General features: G+C 39.4%; 1 protein-coding gene across 1 annotated transcript; it reads right to left on the bottom strand.

Annotated features, from left to right (window-relative positions):
- Positions 1–4,803: 4,803 nt before the first annotated feature.
- On the bottom strand, positions 4,804–16,417 carry LOC137183760 (ovochymase-2). Its single transcript, XM_067591064.1, has 12 exons — positions 16,326–16,417; positions 16,058–16,236; positions 15,629–15,830; positions 13,237–13,269; positions 13,023–13,113; positions 12,607–12,740; positions 11,800–11,943; positions 11,233–11,357; positions 11,046–11,139; positions 10,800–10,931; positions 10,170–10,271; positions 4,804–5,528 (listed from the first exon to the last, which is right to left on the bottom strand). The coding sequence occupies exons 2-12, from the start codon at positions 16,106–16,108 to the stop codon at positions 5,365–5,367; spliced, it is 1,272 nt and encodes a 423-aa protein (XP_067447165.1). The 5' UTR covers positions 16,109–16,236; positions 16,326–16,417; the 3' UTR covers positions 4,804–5,364.
- Positions 16,418–19,319: the final 2,902 nt, after the last annotated feature.

Below are 19,319 nucleotides of genomic sequence, written 5' to 3'. Positions count from 1 at the left end.
CTCTCTCATACACACACACACACACACACACACACAAAGACATAGTGACGGGCCTCCCAAGGGGGCGTGGCTTGCTGCTGGGGGAAAGGTAACACACTGTTCAAAGCACCAATAGGAGGACAGATCTCATCATGACACTACATAGTACAGAGGTGGTGTACAGGCAGTGAGGAGCAGAGCCATGAAATCACACCACTGGGAGAGGGGAGGGGAGAGCGAGAGAGGTTACATAACACACACTGTAGCTGCTGAGACCTTCTGGGAGAGAGAATAGTTCATTTATTGCACAGAAGAAATGACAAGTATTTGTAATATGTTTGAAAGCTGGTGATCTTGGATGGCTGTGCATAAAACATACAATGCACTTCTTAAACAGACTGAAGTCTTTCCTCAGGTTAACTTAAACTGAGGATAAGAACTATGAACAATGTTTGAATGAGTTCAAAGTCCAAAACAAGTGTTTGTTGAACCCGTACAAAAATCATGCAGGGAAACAATGATCGTATAAAGTTTATTGACCTTTAATGACATTATAACAGATAAAGTGCAAAGTGCTCTACATAAATGATGCAGACAAACATGAAGAACCAAAACTAAGACAGACATAACGTAAAATAATTAAGCCAAACAAATGATACCAATGTTTTAGAGGTGCTTTGAAAGGAGGTACCAGTTTTGTTTAACAGATGTAAAGTAGAACCTTGATTTCCAACCAGAGGTTATTACAGCAACAGTAGGGGAGACAAAGGTCCACGACTGGAATAGACCTTATGCAAACTCACTATCACATTCCAACTATAGCTGCTTCACATCCGGTTGAGGTCACAAGCTACAGTAGCTTTAGTAGTGTTAGAAAAACGCATGGCAGAAGGCATCAGGTTCTTGATTATTCTTCTCATTATTATTATTATTATTATTATTTTTACTGTAGTGATACATTAATTTCTGCATCATTTCTTATATTATTGGATGGATTTTTTAACATTTATTGTTAGTATTATGACTTTTTGATGTAAGACCTATTTTTTAAATGACAGACTTTGGGAAACAAATTACTTTTTTTTGTTGTCTTTTTCGTAGGTGCAACTTGTATAAGGGAGTCAGTTTACCTCTGCCTGAACTTTCCACACCCAGGTTGAATGAGATCTACCATGACCTTCCCACTGATGTTGCTCTGCTGATAACAACAATGGCTACATCCACTGTACCTTGGGTTGATTCTCCATTTGGGAAAGTGCAACAAGGAAATCTCCTGTCATATCACTTGCCAACAAGGAGACCCCCAAAAATCCATCTCCCCCACAGCAGCCACTTCAGCATTACAGATTGGGACCCTCTTCCTGTTCTTTTGGCCTGGGTCTCCCTGACCTCACAGGCAGACATCTGGGACCTGCCAGAGAAAAATGCTGACCTATAGATTTTACATGGAACAAAGTCATCAACAAGAAACCCTCTGTCAACCATGATGTCAACCATCCAAGGTCTTAACAGGGACAGATGATCTGTTTGTCACTGATAGATCAGGCATACAGCGATGAGATCTAGTATCCAGATCCTCTTTGATCCTAGTACAGTCTACAGAAAGTTGCTCTATGTTGTGATGATCCCACTGACTGTGGACTAGCGGATTTCATATCTATCAGCAAGGTCCTGCTGTTTTGAGCCCAATGCCGGATAGATGAGTAACAGGAACATCTCATCTATGGGTTGCAGGAAATGAGTCTGTTCAAAACAAAACAATCATCAAAGTATTTAATTCAGTTAAAGCTGCTTTTGAAAATAATTATTTGCCCCTTTCCTTGATTCAAATATACAGATTACCCAGATAGCATGTGGAAGTGGGCCACTTCAGGCAATGATGCGGCACTGCTGGCCCTCTTCTGGCCCAGACAAAATGGATGTGAGCCTGAAGTGGCCTACATGTAAAATAACAAATATGGCCCAAATATCCCAAAACAAATGTGGGCCATTTTGGGCAAAGATGCCGTAATCTCAGCAATGTGTAAAGTGGATGTGACCCTAAAGTCACCCATGTGATACATAGTGAATATGGCCCAAATATCACAAAACAAATGTGGACCTTTGGCAAAGATCTGGCACAGTCGACAATAGTTCATGTGGGTGTAAACCAAAAGTGGCCCACATATGGTGCAGCAAATGTGGCCCGGTTATCTTAAAAAATACCTAGGCCAGTTCTGACAAAGATACGGCACAGTAAGCACTGGCTTGACTTGATGTAAACCTTAAGTGGCCGACATATGATATGGCAAGTATGGCCTAAATACTATACAACAAATTTGGCCCACTTTTGGCAATTGTATGGCACAGTCAGCACTGGCTGTCATTATGTGAGACTAATGTGGCCCACATTTGAAATAGTAAATATGGCCCAAATATGGTTGAACAGTATTGGGCCACTGTAGGTAAAGATGCGGCACAATTAGTATCGGCTAATCTGGAAGTTAGCCTGAGGTGGCCAACATATGATGCAGCCAATGTGGCCCGGTCATCTTAAAACATATCTGGGCCAGTTTTGACCAAGATACGGCACACTCAGAACTGGCTAATCTGGATGTGATATGATATGATATGATATGATATGATACAATATGATATGATATGATATGATATGATATGATATGATATGATATGATATGATATGATATGATATGATATGATATGATATGATACAATATGATATGATATGATATGATATGATATGATATGATATGATATGATATGATATGATATGATATGATATGATTTACTGTGGTTCTAAATTAATCATAAAATTTTAGAGGTGAAGCTCCGTGTAGGTGCATACACACCGATGATGTTTACAACTGGGAAGGTAAGATTCCCTGGAAATGCTCCCAGAAGATTATTTTTCTACAGCAACGTGTGCCCTGGCCTCCTCCTCTTATAAACATGGAATTTACTGTTCCATGTTAGTCCAGGGATCATTGTCCTAACAGTCCAGCCACAGTCCCCACCTCTAGTCTAAGAACTGGTTTCCACTGCCTTGTTTGGTGCAATTAGGGTTGAACCCCACATGTACCCAACTGAACTGATTAACTGATAGCACCATGTTGGGGGCTGCGCAGCTTAAGGCAGCTGTCTTTCCAGTGACACACAAATGCTTCATCCACAGGTCCTGGAATTAGCAAACCATGTTGACTGTGGTGACTGTGAAAACAATGTTGCTAGGCCTGTTGCTGTCAAACAGGGGTGCATTGCCAAAATGCCACCATTCCATACATGATGTGGGCCATATGAACATTAGAAATGTGGGCCAGTTCTTGTTTATTTGGTTTGTTCTTGGTTGACATGTGGTATTGCTATGGCTTTCTTGTTGCCCAGATCTGGCAGACAGGAGTGGAACGACCCAGTGCCATCATTCCATGCAGTATTTGGGCCAAATGAGGATATGGAATGTACGCCGGATCAGGGCCAGAATAAAAATGAACTGTGCTCCAGATTTGGGCCAGATATTGTTTATTTGTTTAGTTTCTGGTTCACATGTGGCATTGCTATGGTTTGCTTGTGGTCTGGATCTGGCAAACAGGAGCGGACCCCCCAAGTGCCATCATTCCATGCGGTATGCGGGCCACATGAAAGTGTCGGGTGTGGGCCGGATATGGACCACAGCAATTTTGCTATCTGGGTATATGCTTAATTTCTAAAAGATGCATATTAAATAAAGGGAAACAAGAAGGAACTATAGAGAACCAATCTCTATAACAAATACTGTGTGTTCTGGAGATTCTGTCTGCTCATTTTATAAAATCTTTTTGTTTCAATGGGTTTTGTTTTTTATACTCATAGTCATGACCAGGGACAGGGGCAGGCTATATGCCCTACACATACATATTTTATTTTTACTATTTTCATTTTATTTTGTAATTGCTGATCTCTTTCTAAAGTTGTTTCATTTTTATTGTCTCTGTAATGCACTTTGGGCTGCGATGTTGTATGAAATGTGGTATATAAATAAAGTTATTACCCCAAGTTACATCTGTTACATAATATGTGTGTAACAATGTTGAAACATAGAAAACGTAGAAAAGCTATCGTACCAAGAACCTACAAGAGAAAAAACAACTGTGGTTCAACACCCCTTGAAGAGATGGAGATGACAGCCAATGATGTCATGAATGGAAAATCCATCAGGTCAGTGGCAAAAGATACATCATGAATAGTTTGGAGCCAGTCCTGGTGCAACTTACACAAGTGTGATGTGGAAACTTGAAACCTCCAGTGCACAAACACTGAGAGTGAACTTTACAGTGAAGTAGGAGAAATCTTGTGTCCAGAAAACTTCTGAGATGAAGATATTTATATATTCTGGATTTTTTAATGAGGGAGAAGGAGAAGATGACATTTTAAGGATTTTAACATAGTACTTATCCTTTTTTTTTTTTTTTTTTTTTTACAGAAATTCCCCATAAGACACACATTATTGTTCTAAGCAGAGTATTTTGATATGTCTCAATATGTATCTGGAGGGGATCTTTAATTTCTTTTAATTTCCTCTTTACAACTGGCTTAAAATGCTAACATCAGCATGCTAATATGCTCACAGTGATAATGCTAACATGCTGATTTTAGCAGGTATAACAATTACCATGTTCACCATTTTAGCTTAGCATGTTGGCATGCTAATACTTGCTGAATAGCACTAATCACAGCTAAGACTGATGGCCATGTCATTAGTTTTGAGCATCTGTGGTCATCAACCAAAATATTTTTGTATATAAAAAAAGCTGAACAAGAATAGAATGACAAATCAGTGTGCTAATCTTCATTTATTATTACAATAACCAATAAAGTACAATGCCCTGACTGCAGAACACATTTCCCACCATCCTGAGTCCGCTGTATCACCTGAACACCATGCACTTCAATTAAGACAGTGTGACCTGACTGAAAAAAAGGCACCAAGCCTAAACATAGACAATTCAAGTGTGATTGGTTCTTGTGTGAAAGAAAAAGATTTTAACAATATCCACTTTTGTATAATTAATGGTCTTAAATAACATCCCATTTAAAATTTATTAAAAATCTGTGCTGCATTCTGAGAAAGGGTACTGCTCAGCTCTACAGAGAACAAAAAAATCTTTTAAAATCATTTAAAATTGTTAAATCCAACGACTGTTACATTCTATGACAATAAGGCCATAGATCTATCTTCTATTAAATAAAAAGAATGTCTTAAATGCGTAAATTATCTACCTTCAGCTGCCTTCATCAACTCTTCAATATCCTCATCAGAGCTTAATACACTGTTGTACCACCACTGTCATTCCACATATGACACTTTTGGAAATGTATTTGTCTTTTTTCTACAAGCCTCCCTCCAGCTGATTACTGCTCCGTCCCTGAGGCTTCTCTGCTATAGTCCTCATCATCTAAGCCCATGTCCACATGCACTCTGGGGTCTTCTGGGGTCTCATGGTCCACATCACCCTCCTGGAACAGGACTCTGCTGCTGGACTGCTGCACCCCTGCATCTGCTGCAACCAAGTCCACTAAAACACAAAGAGAATTATGTAAGGAATACCAAAGCCTGCAAAAAGCCAGTCCTGACCTCAAAATGAACCCAAAGGATTAAGTGAAGGCAGGTTCAACATTATCCCTCTTATTATATTATTATTGTATTATGAAAAACATTTCTGAATAACAAACTAGAAACCAGTTCATCATATCTAATATTATTCTCTACTCAGGATGTATGGTTGATTTAGTTGGTTATCTCTTTTTTAAATTATACCCTTTACTTTTGTCAAGAGAGACCAACACATTCATCAGTACCACTCTCTTGCAGCTATTGTCAAAGTGCCCTTGAGCAAGGCATCAGTTCTTAGCTGCTGTTGTGGAGCTGCTTGGTGGTGAGCAGTAGATGTCTGTGGTCACACTGTTGTTCAGCTCCCAGCATGAGCACATCACTGGTATGAATGAGAAGCAAGATGTTGTTTTTTCACTTAGATTTTCCTAAAGAAATCAAAGTTGAAAAAATAAACAGAGGAAGCAACAGGCCTGTTTCACAGCTGATTAACTAATAACATGAAAGACTGCTGCATTCCATGTAGGTGTGCATGTTCCAGGGTCTTGGAGGTGCAAGTGCTAGTTCACTGTCAATGGAACATCGTTGGTGTTAATATTTCCACCTGTACTTTTCCTGCAATGACAAGTCAAAATGTCACTTTTATCTTTTCCTACTGCCCTGTAAAGAGTGGCTTGGACATTAATAAATTTATATTTTAAAGGTCATTCATATAACTTCCAATCCTGGTCACTAGAGGGCGGCCTTCACCTACTGTACGAAGATGCATTTCTATTTCTGTGAAGTTTATTACTGCGGTTATTTCCAAACATTGTTGCGGAAGCAACATTTTGATCCATCTGTATAAATGGGAGGCCACCTTCTGTGACATGAAATCAATGTTTATATCATAAATGGCCCTTCTCAATTCAATTCAGTTTAATACTTTATTGCCATTTCAACAATTTGATTGGAATTCGGTGCAGTGCAGCTCAAATTACAATCCAGTCAATGCATACACATATAATTTCCTCCAGACCCAATAATGATACAAATTACATAAGTAAGAGGTAAAGGGTAAAAGGAAACAAGAGTGAAATATTCCTACTTCCTGTGCTGACCTCAGTCATTACATGCCAACCTAATAACAGACATAGATAAAAAAGGAAAGCTGTGTAGTGCAAATACAAAATGCACAGTGCACAGCAGCCTGACCACAGACATAGGATTCTATGGAATGCAGAAAAGTGCAACTGCAAAATAAAGTGCATACTACAATTAAAGTTGCAGTGCAAAGTGCAAATATGAAGTGCACATTACACTTTAAATGGAGGACCCTGAATGGAGGGGGGCACAGAGTTGTTAAGAGTTCAACAGGGTATGTACTGTTTTTAAATCTACTGGTTTTGGTACCAAGGGACCACCATCTTCTCTCTGATGGGAATAAGTTAAAAAGACAATTTGCTGGGTGAGAGGGGTCATAGGACACTTTGAGGGCCTTGTGTTGGATACAGGAGTAAAAGAAAGAGGACACAGAGGAGAGATCGCAGCCAACTTCTTGCTCTGTGTTATGGATGGTGGTGATGGTGGTTGATAATAAGAGGACTATTATGTGCTCAACAATCCTAAATGACTCCTGACTTAGTGGAAATTCCACTCTTAGTGGAAAGAGTGGTGGCACATAGTCATGGCTTTGATTTAAGGGGTCACAAGCCATAAAGGTGAAGGATGTCTCCTTTATTCATTTATCTACAATAAGTTAAGAAATGAATCACAAGGAAATCAAACAGATTTATCTGGAGTTGAATACTGCGATATGAAAGAATTTATAAAGCCATTTTTGGGGAAATATTTCTCTGATTTCTCTGATATACGTCTCTGAAATCTCTGTCTCTGTATGGAATAATGAGCTCAGACTTTATGGACTTGATTTGGACTGATAAATAATTAGGTCAAAGCTAATAATTACATCAAAGAATTAAGCTCATTAGGTGATTAATTATAAGGTTTTTCATAGAGCTTAATTTACACTATACAGACGCTATGAAATGGGTTTGACCTCAGACTATAACTACCCTTTCTGCTGTGATAATGTCCCAGTAACATTCTCGCATATGTTTTGGGAGTTCCCTCTTATCTCAACCTTTTGGAAATTTGTTATTCCACTTTGGCTGAGTTACTGAGATTTTACAAGTTCCAGACCCAGCCTTGTGTTTATTAAGTAACAATAACACTTTCACACTTAATCAGAGAAGGGTGCTATTTTCTGGGTTTATCGCCACTAAAAAACCCATTATATCGCTTTGGGGTTCTCCCAATTTTAAAATACAAAAGGTCAAACAAGGCTGTCCAAAAACTGTTTAAACAAACACTGAGATGGCCACTGCCATTGGGAACATTGTGTTATGAGTTATTGTATGGTAATGAACTTCATTAATCTCTGTCATAATGTCTAGAGTGGTTGTATTGTCACCATTGGATACAGAAGTTTGCTTGTTTTTCTCTTTTTCTTCCCTTTTTTTACTGCCCTCTTTTCTCCTACCTCAATTGTTTTCTTATAACATCATCATGGTGCTTGTTGTGTTTGGAAGTTCAGTGAAAATGCTGATAAATGACTGATCACAAAAAAGTTCTACAAACATAACTTTTTGTTTCTTGTAATTCTGCGTTAAATATTTTTGTTGATACATACTGTACCTTCATACTTACAGGTGGAATATTAGTTGGCTGTGGGCTCCTCATCCTTACCTGTTGGCTCCGCTCATTCAGAGTCAGTGCACACCTGGGTGGGCGGAGCATCACGGTCCCAAAGGAAGGGGGTGTGGTGACGGTGAACCCTGGAGATATGATGCTATGTATGAAAGACACACACATACACACACACACACACACACACACACACACACACACAAGAACAAATACAAGCACAGAGTTGACAGGTTTATGACAAAAGGGAGTGCTGAAAAACATGACAGGAAAAGAAAGAATGATGATAAGCTGAGTCCGTTGAAGGCAGTAGAGACAGAGCAGACGACAGCAGAGACGAGAATAAAGTATCAGAGGAAAAAACAGACTTTTTCAGTAAGGATTCATGAGAATTTTGCTGTCTCATGAAAAAATACTGGAACTCTTGTCATGTGGAAACCCGCCAGACTATATAACCTAGTTTGAGTCCTAATTCAAAGTGTAACCATCCAAAATATAAAGAAACACGGATTAATATTAAATCATTGAGGAACAGAAAAGTGTGAACATGAGAGAAGTGCCAAATAAAAAATAAGGGAAGACAGTGAGAGGAAGAAGTTTTCAGGGCAAATGATAAATAAAAGAGGACACACACGGACACACACACACACACACACACAATCCTGTTTCTCAGATCCTGTGTTATTACAGGCAGCCTGTTGAGGGATTCTGTCTCTCTGGAAGGGATCAGGGTGAACAGAAACACCCGGAACACAGTACAATACATTATCTGAGCAGGTAAAATTCTGTAGAGAAGGATTATTTTATGAGTTCTGTGTGTGTTGCGTGTGTGTGTGTTGCGTGTGTGTGTGTGTGTGTGTGTGTGTGTGTGTGTGTGTGTGTGTGTGTGTGTGTGTGTGTGTGTGTGTGTGTGTGTGTGTGTGTGCACTCACAGTAATAGAGATGCAGTTGCAGGGGCATGGAGAAGGTGTATTTTTAATCTTCTTCCTGAAGTTCGACGTTTTAGCTGATATTTTTGAACCAAGGAAGCTGAAAACTGATATTTTGTACCAGTATTTGTTATATTTAAATTTACCCATTTTTATGCCAATAAATTCCAGAAATTTTGAAATATTCATTGATCCTTGTGCTCAGAATTATACTACTGCAAAGGTTGGTAACATCAAAACTCTGTACTAAAATCTAGAATGATCTATATATAATGCATGTCTCTACCAGTGCCGTTAGCAGACTACTAATACTATGTTTTTACATTTATTTTTTACTATTTTTACAATATTAATCAAACATATGTGTATACACAGTGTGAAATAATTTAATTGTAGCATTTCATTGGTAAAGTTAAACACATCCCACAGATAGCCAGTGGAATACTGAACTACATTTCTAGTGTCCTTGTTTTAATACTGAAGCTCTTATTCTCCTTTAAAGTAGCTGAAAAGGGAGCAGACAACAAAACCTCACAGCTCTACAATGTGTTTGTTCAGTGACAGAAGTCACTGAACTAACTGTGTGTTTGCAGTCTCAACTGTGTGCTTGCAGGAGCATGTGTGTCATTGTGCATCTCATGTCTCAGTTGTGACTCCAGTGTTAAATGTACCATTGCCATTCTAAATACCACTGACGCTCCCTGCTTTGTTGCGCCCATAACACCACTGGTGGAAAGTACGGCTTCTTCAATGTAACCTTAATTTACTCAGCAAGTCAAATGAGCTTCATGCTCATCACTGGGAGCTGTCGAGTACCAATTCTTCTGTTGAGTGCTGCAGCTCCACTGCAGCAGCTGAATGCTCAGTGCCTTGCTCAAGGACATTCTCTTTCTCCACCTCCACACATGTTCCCTTCCAGCTCTAGGACTCCTTTAAACAACACATTAACATGCCAGTCAGAAGACAAAGGAAATATGAAACAAACCACCAACCATATGATGTTATGTGTCCACGCTTAGCTGTCATATCATCTTGGTGCCTTCTTCGACCGTCTCTCTGACCCTCCACACCTGTTCTGTCATGATCACGAAGGTCTGCAAAAAAAAAAAACAACCCAAAAAACATGCGGTTTGTGTAGAGGAGGAAGAGTCTTGATAAGTATTGGATAAACTGGCATGAAAGTTGGTTTTCAAAATGAATTGTAGTGAAGTTTTAATTTAGTTGCCATCATCAGGTCAAAATTTTAATTTATCCAATACTTTGGTTTCATAACCAAGTATTTTCAAAACTCATGTCCACTTTGGCTGCACATTGTGTTTAGTGGTATTTTGCAAATGTTAGCATGCTAACACACTAAACTCTGATGGTGAGTGTGGCAAACATTAGATACTAAACACCAATCTCACAGAGCCTCTAGTGTAGTTGTGGACTTGTTTTAACATGTGCTAGAATTAATTCAGAAACATGCCTCACAATACTTGCTACACTCCAGATTTTACATTGAATTTTTATTAACTTTCCCCTGAAACTCAGACTGTTGGAATGTAGGTACAATAGGTGATCATCACACTGGTTTTACCTGTTGGGTAAAAATGTAGCTCACATGCATCAAACACACATACCTGTATGGCTAATGAATGCCAGAGTTGCCTTGAAGCCTCTATGTGTGATGCTGCTGTCTGAAGTGAACTGCAGCACCATGACGCTGTGATAGGACAGGACGGGGGGAGGGATACTGCCACCACACAGCACCACTACACAAAACAGGAGGAAGTAAATCTCTTTCTTCCAATTCAGTGATCCGGTTCATGTTGAAACAAAATCAAATGTTTTTGTTTGAGTTATGCCATCTAGTTCAACCACCCTACCTATCTCTTCTGTTCCCTCCACATCTGCCAGGACAGTGAGGGAATCATACAAGCATCTGTCTGACTCCTCCAGGTCAAAATCAGCAAAGTCCAGCTGAAACATGACAGGAGAATCAGCCTTTGGTTTCTGATTAGCTGCATTTTAAAGCCATTCATTTTGATTCATGTGGAAGATCATGTGCATCACCTTAATAACATGACCCGCAGGAGCATACACCACCCAGCGGAGGACGCAGTCATTACTGTAGAATTGTGGGTAATGTGGGCTATGGACAGCAGCCTGATCCTCAACCAGAACAACTGTCCCACATCCTGATTGCAGACACACACACACACACACACACACAGGAGGAGGCACAACAAGCATTAATACACTTACACAAGACAGCTGAGTGTAATGCAACACACTCATCTGCACACTCAAAACAAAAGACACATTATTAGCAGCTGGGTTCATCCTCTCCGCAGCCATTCAGCACAAGTTTGTGTGTGTGTGTGTGTCTTGTGCAGCTCATTATCATGTCATGGGACATCTGTCTGCACAGCTCCCAGGTTGCTACGAGATCCTGAATCAACAGAGGATGACACTGTGTATGTACTCTACATACAGAGTGTGTATACAGTTTGAGCTAAATGACGGACACAGAGCACGAGTGTGTGTGTATAATGTTAGTACACTGTTCTGTGCATGCAGGTATGTACATGTGTCTGTGTAACATGCATGCGTGTTTATGTTGTATGTTGGGTTTCCCACCAGGATCTGAGTGTCCCTGGACAGCACGATGCCTGACAATAAAGCCGCTTCCTGCGCCGCTAATGTCAGAGGAAAAGAGAAGTGTTGCATTCTGGGAATTATTCAGAAGTATTGGGCCCGGGGGGACGCTTCCACAGAATATCCCTGTAAAAACAGCAGAGGAGAAGATGACCAAACATATAAAATAATGTATAGTGAAGTTTGGTCTGTGATGTCACCTGTTATTGTATTTAGATAGATGTAAAAAAGGTTCAGTCCTTTGGGGGTTTAAAGGGATAGTTCAACTTTTCAGGAAATACTTTTATTAAACTGTGACTGTGCTCAGCTTCCCAGAAGTCTTGTCATCACGGTTAGTGAGTCAGGTTTGGCACCGTCGTGCCAGTACAGAGAACAAAGCTGAAATCTGTGCTCACTGTATTTGACAACCTGTGCTGCAGCCAGAGATGCTGCACAGAAGCACCGGGCAGCTGAATAAACTGTTGTTTCATAAAAATAAAAAAAAAGCTCCATCACACAACTCCTCTCACAATCTATAAAGTTTATGTACAGGTATAAGAAAAAAGACGCATTGTGTAAAATAGTGAACTTAGAGATGTTTTTAGGCTTATTTTTTCACTGAGAGAGTCATCATGTCTCCAGCTCTGTACTTAAAGCACAAGCATCAGATTGATATCGATCTTCTAGTCTCACTCTTACAAACAAGTGTATTTCCTAAAAGGTATATTTCTAGCGTAGCGGGTGGTCTGATAAAGGTTTAGGTGATTAAAACTCCAATTGTCAGTCTTGTCATGGGTGTGTGAAACTCACCAACAGGCCTTCGGCTCCCTACTGAAACAGTTAGTCGATCGTAGCGACAGTATGAGTCATCCTCCAAATTAAAATGATCAAACTCCAACAGAATACTATAACCTGGAGGAACACTGATGCTCCACACACACAGCCTGAGGGGACAAAGACAGACAGAGTATATCCAGGGCAGCACAATTAACACACATGCTTTTGTAATTATTAGTTTATTTTGTAGAAAAAGTCCTTCTCTATATTAATACATTCTGAACTAAAAGGCAAATATTTGTTTTTCATAATTTTCTGATCTTGACATTTAAAAACATTAAATAATTATTCAGATTGATAAAAAACTGAAGTATCATTGGTATGGTTTATGGTGCTGGGTCACAGAATGATTCATTAGCTACTTTTTTCTTCTCTGAAGTGTCACTCACTCGTTATCTTCATAGTGATCACCAGGGAGGGCGGGGTTTCTGATCACCCCCTCACTGTCAGTTACAGGCCCATCTTTCACGCTGCAGAGGCCTGAAACACACACACAAACACACACAAATATACACACATGTAGTGTGTACATCAAAGACGCATGTGCACATGATGAAATATAGATGAATAAGAGTTGCTGTGATGAAAGGAAAAACAACTCACTTGATAGAGTCGTTCCCCGCTGCTGCTCATCAGCTAAAGCAAACACAGACAGATGAAAAAGAAGAAATAAACAAGAAGGCAGATCTCTATTTAGACACAAATACTTAAATAATCTCATGGTAGAACTGTGTACACACACCTCTACATACTTGTATTAAACCTCATTTCTAGGAACAATTACCAAAGTATTCTAAATGTTATAGCAGTATATGATATACTCAGCTCGTTGATAATACTCCTCCATTAAATATTCTTATGTTTTGTCATTTTTATACCCTAGTCCTGACAGAAATGATGTTTCATTCAGCTGTATTATTGACAAATAAACCTCATCATGATAAAGCATTTAAAATAGTGTAATAATAATAGTACCCTTAATATCCAAACCTCTGAGCTTGAAGTGGCATTCCAGCGTTTTGAATTATGCACTTCCATAAAGTGGGACTTTCAAATGACAAGTTAAAAAAGAATGGTCAAAATTGCTATAAAATAACTTTAACTGCTTACTAACTACAACATATTTTTGTTAGACCCTTCCTGCCTGGCAAACGCCCATATCTTTAAAAGTTCACAGCTCCAGTTTGAAACGTGGCTCTCTATTATACATTTATAGTCATCAAGCCGTAGATGACATCACTATTTCATCATCAGGGTTATTTTCTGCTTTTCCAGAGCCACTGAAGACATTATACAACTGTTTTCCGAGGCTGAAGTAGCACTTCCCATGAATGGTTTAGCTGACTTTGATGATGGTAAATCAATAACTCTTCAGATCCAAGTTGAAGTTGGAAAATTGTGAACATTTACAGGTATGGGATATTGTACAGCACCATTCTTGACTGAAACAGGTACTGTTTAGCCATACAGAAGAGTACCATACTGTACACATAGTCTGCATCATTATGATCACATTATGATGGGGACGCAATCTCTTAAAGGTTAGAAAAGCAGGCTTTTGACTACATGGATATGTGGGTGGGGGAAAAAGTTATTTACTGCCTGACATTTTCTCCTCCTTTAGCCACTGTTTATGTGTCTTTGAACAAGACACTGAATCCCCAACTGCTCCAGAGTAGCTGTTTGGTAGTTACCAGATGGCAGCGGTAGTTGTCCTGGGAGCTCTGTATGTAAACTGGAAGCTGCTCTAATCAAATTTTTAACATTAACAACGCATCAAATGACTACGTGCAATGTGAAAGATGTTGTATGTAGTGACAAAATCACTGAGAATTATCATCTGACTCTGCAGTTCCCTTCAGCTCTGTGGAGCCATTTAGCTCATTGTTTTGGTTTTACAGAATGCGACTTCACTGTTTTGGTTCACTCTCACTGCTCTCATCAATGTTGTTTTCAGCCACAGCAAGCAGCTTTTTTCAGCTTTAAAGGCTCTGTATGTAGGAATCAGAAATCCCCCTCATTAGTGACATCTGTGGCCGTTAACTGAGGTGCAGTCAACATCCTGGTGCTTGCGCTCGCATGCTCGTGGCGTGAGACTATTTCAGGTGATGTCTTTTACACTTCTCATAATTACATAGCCCCCCCCCCCTTATGTACATGTGCTTGCTGGCTCACACACAAACACACACACAGAGGCTTCTGCTGCACTATGGCCGCTGACCTGTGAGAGCCAATCCACACCGCCCAACTTGAACAAAGGCGTTAATCAATCACCCAAACCTGACCCAACCCGGAAGATCTATATATATATATATGTTCATTAATTAATGGAATAATACTTATCTTAATATATTTATTGCTAATTTGAGCACTTAATGATATTCTTTTTAAAGCTACCAAGGGGAGATTGCTTGTAGTATATGATCCTAATGATCCTTCCCTCTTAAAATTTATCTAAAATCTATATTAATATTGCATTTATAGTTAATCCTCTTAAATTTAGTGGTGGTGCCTTAATTCTCTTGAATACTGGGAAATATAATACCTCTATAACTATATTACTCTGAAATAATCTGTTTTCCATCTTCATATTTTTACACATTCCTTTTATTGTTTCCATTTTCTTATTTTTTTTTCTTTGAAACCAGGAAGTGTAATTTGTTAACATTATGAACATAAAATTAAAAAGAAAAACTAGTGCCAGTGAATTATAATTCCCTTTATTTTTCCTTCACCTAACCCTAACACAACTCAGACATCCAATACATTTCACACATCATCAGAAATCCATTCAGCACATTATAGTTACTTGATGGCCAGTTTGTATCTGCACTGGATTATCCCAATAAACTTTGATCATGTGATCCACTGTGTGTTTCATACAGTCACTAATGGTTAAAAACAAATGGATACAAACAATAATCATTTTGTGATGTGCTTCATACATAACTTTGAGAGACAGCCTGGCTCATATTATGACCATATTTTAACCTACCCTCTCTCAGCTTACGCTTGATCCAGGGCAGCAGCAGCCTGACATCAGTGAAAACCCCTGGAGATCCTCTCTTGGAAGGGGGGCGGCTGCTGTTGTTTCCCCAGCTCCGACCACATCCCTTACCCCAGGAAGTTACGCCCAGTGCCTCCCAATGACCACTGCCTGACTTTGCCGGACATACCAGAGGACCCCCAGAGTCCCCCTGGAGAGAGGATGATGGAGGAGTAGAGAGAGATGGGGGGTTGATGAATAAATTGCACAGCAAAAACTATTTAAAGCTACATAATAAAGTTGTACGATGGTTTGATGATTCATAGCCCCAAGGTATCACTGCGGAAGTATCACTGCCTTTAGTAGCTCAAGTTGAATTGGGATCTTGAACTATATGGAGTGCAGTCTAACAGATAGACAGGAGGATGTTGCAGCTACCTGGCAGGCATCTCTCCCTCCTCTCTCTGGCCCTGCACAAAGAACTGTCATGGCTGCTTGAGGCCGCACTGCTCCCTTGTTCAGAATTGCCCTTTTGACAGTCTGGAGAACATATTTACACTTGGCTGCATCCACCAAGTCCAACCGGACCTCTCTCAGTACAGCAGGGAGACGACCCCCTAAGGAACAGTACAATAAAATAGAACAGAACAGAATATTCAATCTGCTTTAACAATAGTCTTAAAGCTGGATGAAGAAATTGACCCACTTTCCTTTATCCTCCCCCATCCACCCACAATGCAACTGGTTTCAGGTGGGATGTTCTCATCAGGTAAAGGTAGACATATTGGTTGGACAAGGGCTCCTGTTGAAAAGTCACATAATGATTTAGAAAAATCAATGCTAAGGGCGTATTTGTTTGTGGGCGTACTTAACTAATGATCAGTATGGAAACTTGCCTAGTTGAATGTGTTGATCCAGCTCTACCAGTGCTATGTCATAGCTCATAGGTGAAGCATAGTGGTATTTCTCATGGACTGAGACAGACTTGATGAGAAAGACCTGCTCCTCTTCATCATCTACTCTCTGGTCAAACTCTCCCACTGCCACTGTCACACTACTGAGAAACTCTCTAGACAGAGAAGAAAAGTATCAGGTTAATGTCAGTCTATTGAAATGGTCATACAATAATGCACGGTAATGCTTTATTTCACAGGTGCTTCACTTTTATACTAATTCCCTGGAAATTTGCAGGTATGTAACAGTTAAGTGCAATTTGGCACAAATTATAAGAAAAAACAGAAAAAAGTGTTAAGTTGGTGAGTACCCACTCACTATTATTTGAGTTCATATGTAATAGTTAATTTAACCAACTTAACACTTTTTTCATTTTTTTCTTATAATTTGTACCAAATTGCACCACCCTTTCTGTAAAATATCCTAAAAAATTAACCACTAAATATGCAAATTAATTAATTAGTATAAAATTGCAGGACCTGTAAAATAAAGTGTTACCTAATGTGCACTGGCAGCATGCAGATTGGGAAAGAGTATGTGTGCTTTTACACAAAGAACAATGTGTAAAATGTAACAGAAAAGGAAGAATGGCAGCACACAACTAAGAACCGTACTTGGAGATTGATGCAAAGCAGTGTGCAGCTGTCATTATCCAGCGGCTCGTCAGGATGGCCCCTCCACAAAAATGAGAGCCCTTATTCCGCAGGGAAATCTGAGCACAGATATAAGCTTGAGAGAAATTTGACTTTTACAAAGCTGAAAAATGGTTCATCCAGATGTGAGCCTAATGCAAGAGAAGTGTCTGAATGTAATTGTTTTATCATTTGGAAAAAGTGTTACTCCGTCTTTTTTGGCACCACTGGAAATAATTACACTTTACTCATTAAAATGACACCATCCTCATAACTTTCATCAGTCTGATGAAACTGCACTTTACTTCAATTGTAATGCCCATATGTATTATAATCAACTTCAAAATGTAATTTATTGTGCATTAACAAGTTAACACAGTAACAGGGCAGCAGAAATTTAGTAGCATTTAGCATGTTGGCTTGTTGGCATGCAATCGTACTAACAGCAGAAGTGTGTTAACTGACGCATAGAGTTAATATTTTGCTAGCATGTTAGTGTATCATGTTAGAGTATGAATGTTAGCATGCTGTTTTAGCTTTAATCTTGAAAAAAGCTAAATTCCTAGCTTTAAGCTAGGCTATGAGTGAGACGAAAAGTCAGGGCCATTAAGATTCATCCTTTCAGGCTGTGAATGCCTACACTATGGCAGACCATGCAATAGCTGTCAATATATTTATCACCCTGTACCAACCAGCGCAACAGAAATTGCTATTATGTAAAGGTCTAGCGGGTAGCCCCGGATCTGAAAAGTGGAGCGAATGCAGAGGTAACTTAAACCAGCATTAGCATTAGCATTATCGCGAACCTAGTTATGCGCAAATAGTTGTGTAAATTACTCTTAAAAATGTGCATCATGAACAGTAAATACATTTGTAAAATTTTTAAGTCCAAATTAGCTGAAAACATGTAAGATGTTGAGCCTGCATGACAAAATATGTATTATATTTTTGATATTATATCAACTGCCTTAGTATCAAACTCGAGCAACTAATTAATACTGCAACGTTTTTATGTAGCTAAATTTCTATTCTATAGTTCTTCATATTACTGCAGATTGTAAGTAATTTATAAAGCAGTAGTTCATCAACATGTTTCTTAAAACCTTGCCACTAGATTGTTTCTCACAGGAAATGACTGTTACAAAAGCAACAGTGGTTTGTTTGTGGTGAATAGAAGAAGTGGTTTGTCTGCATGAGTAGTACTGATATCTATCAGGACTGAGCAGGCAAAGATAAAATTCAAAGCTAAAGATGTCACTCCGCAAGTATTCTCATAGATGAGCAAATACACCACACCCAATGACTGCTCAGCAAAAACAAGAAAGCAAGATAAATAAAACTAAAGTAGACCACTGACCAGCCATGGATGTGATCCATATGTGGCTTCGGACCCTCCAACCACCCTCAGAGAAGGAACCATTGGGCTCCTCACCTGAGGAACTCCACACTTTGAACCTAAGAGAGAGGAAGAAAACTTATCAAACCTCTCAGATTCATTCTGTACAGTTGCATCATCTTAACTATATACAAGTACCAATGAAAGACAAGTCATGTTGTTTGGTGTCCATCTTATCACTCACCTGACTGAGCAGCATGGATGCTGGTGTTTACCCAAAAACAGAGAGAGAGCAGAGCGGCAGTGGTGGTCGTCATCACTAACACACACATCCAGACTGGGGGTTCTACTAGGAAGACAAAATGGTTTATAGACCTGTGTGTGTGTGTGTATGTGTGTGTAAGGACATACTCATTAAAAAGCCAGTAAAAGCTGGCAGCGGGTGGTTGGTGAGTTCAAACGTCACAACAAAACACTAAATGAACTGTAGTAATCTTCTCGGTGAAAAGTGTTTGCACTCTCAAGGTCAGCCATGGTGTGTTGTGAGGAGTTTCGGTTCCTCTGCAAACACTAAAAGACATAAACTTCCCAGATGCTGTAAAGCATTCAAAGAGGAGAAACAGTCATAAAATTCAAACAAAGATCCAAGGGAGGCTAGCTGTTACTGTTGCATATGTGGACACATGCTGACGTAGATGCAGGAAGAGAAAAGGAGAAGAATGGTAGAGAAATTAAATTGAAAATCTACTAAATTTTGGATAAAATTTTGGGGGACTTT

This window comes from Thunnus thynnus, chromosome 5, assembly GCF_963924715.1.
Source record: "Thunnus thynnus chromosome 5, fThuThy2.1, whole genome shotgun sequence".
Lineage (NCBI taxonomy): Eukaryota > Metazoa > Chordata > Actinopteri > Scombriformes > Scombridae > Thunnus > Thunnus thynnus.
Note: the sequence above shows the minus strand (reverse complement) of the source record. Positions and strands in the feature narration are given on the sequence as shown.

What these genes read in the sequence shown, in the direction of transcription:
- LOC137183760 (XM_067591064.1), bottom strand. Translation starts at nt 16,108, where the DNA reads ATGACAGTTCTTTGTGCAGGGCCAGAGAGAGGAGGGAGAGATGCCTGC. An exon ending in CCAGGGACACTCAGATCCTG is followed by an intron (nt 11,358 to 11,799) that starts GTGGGAAACCCA and finishes GTCTGCAATCAG; the next exon opens with GATGTGGGACAGTTGTTCTG. An exon ending in GGCATTCATTAGCCATACAG is followed by an intron (nt 10,272 to 10,799) that starts GTATGTGTGTTT and finishes TTTTTTTTGCAG; the next exon opens with ACCTTCGTGATCATGACAGA.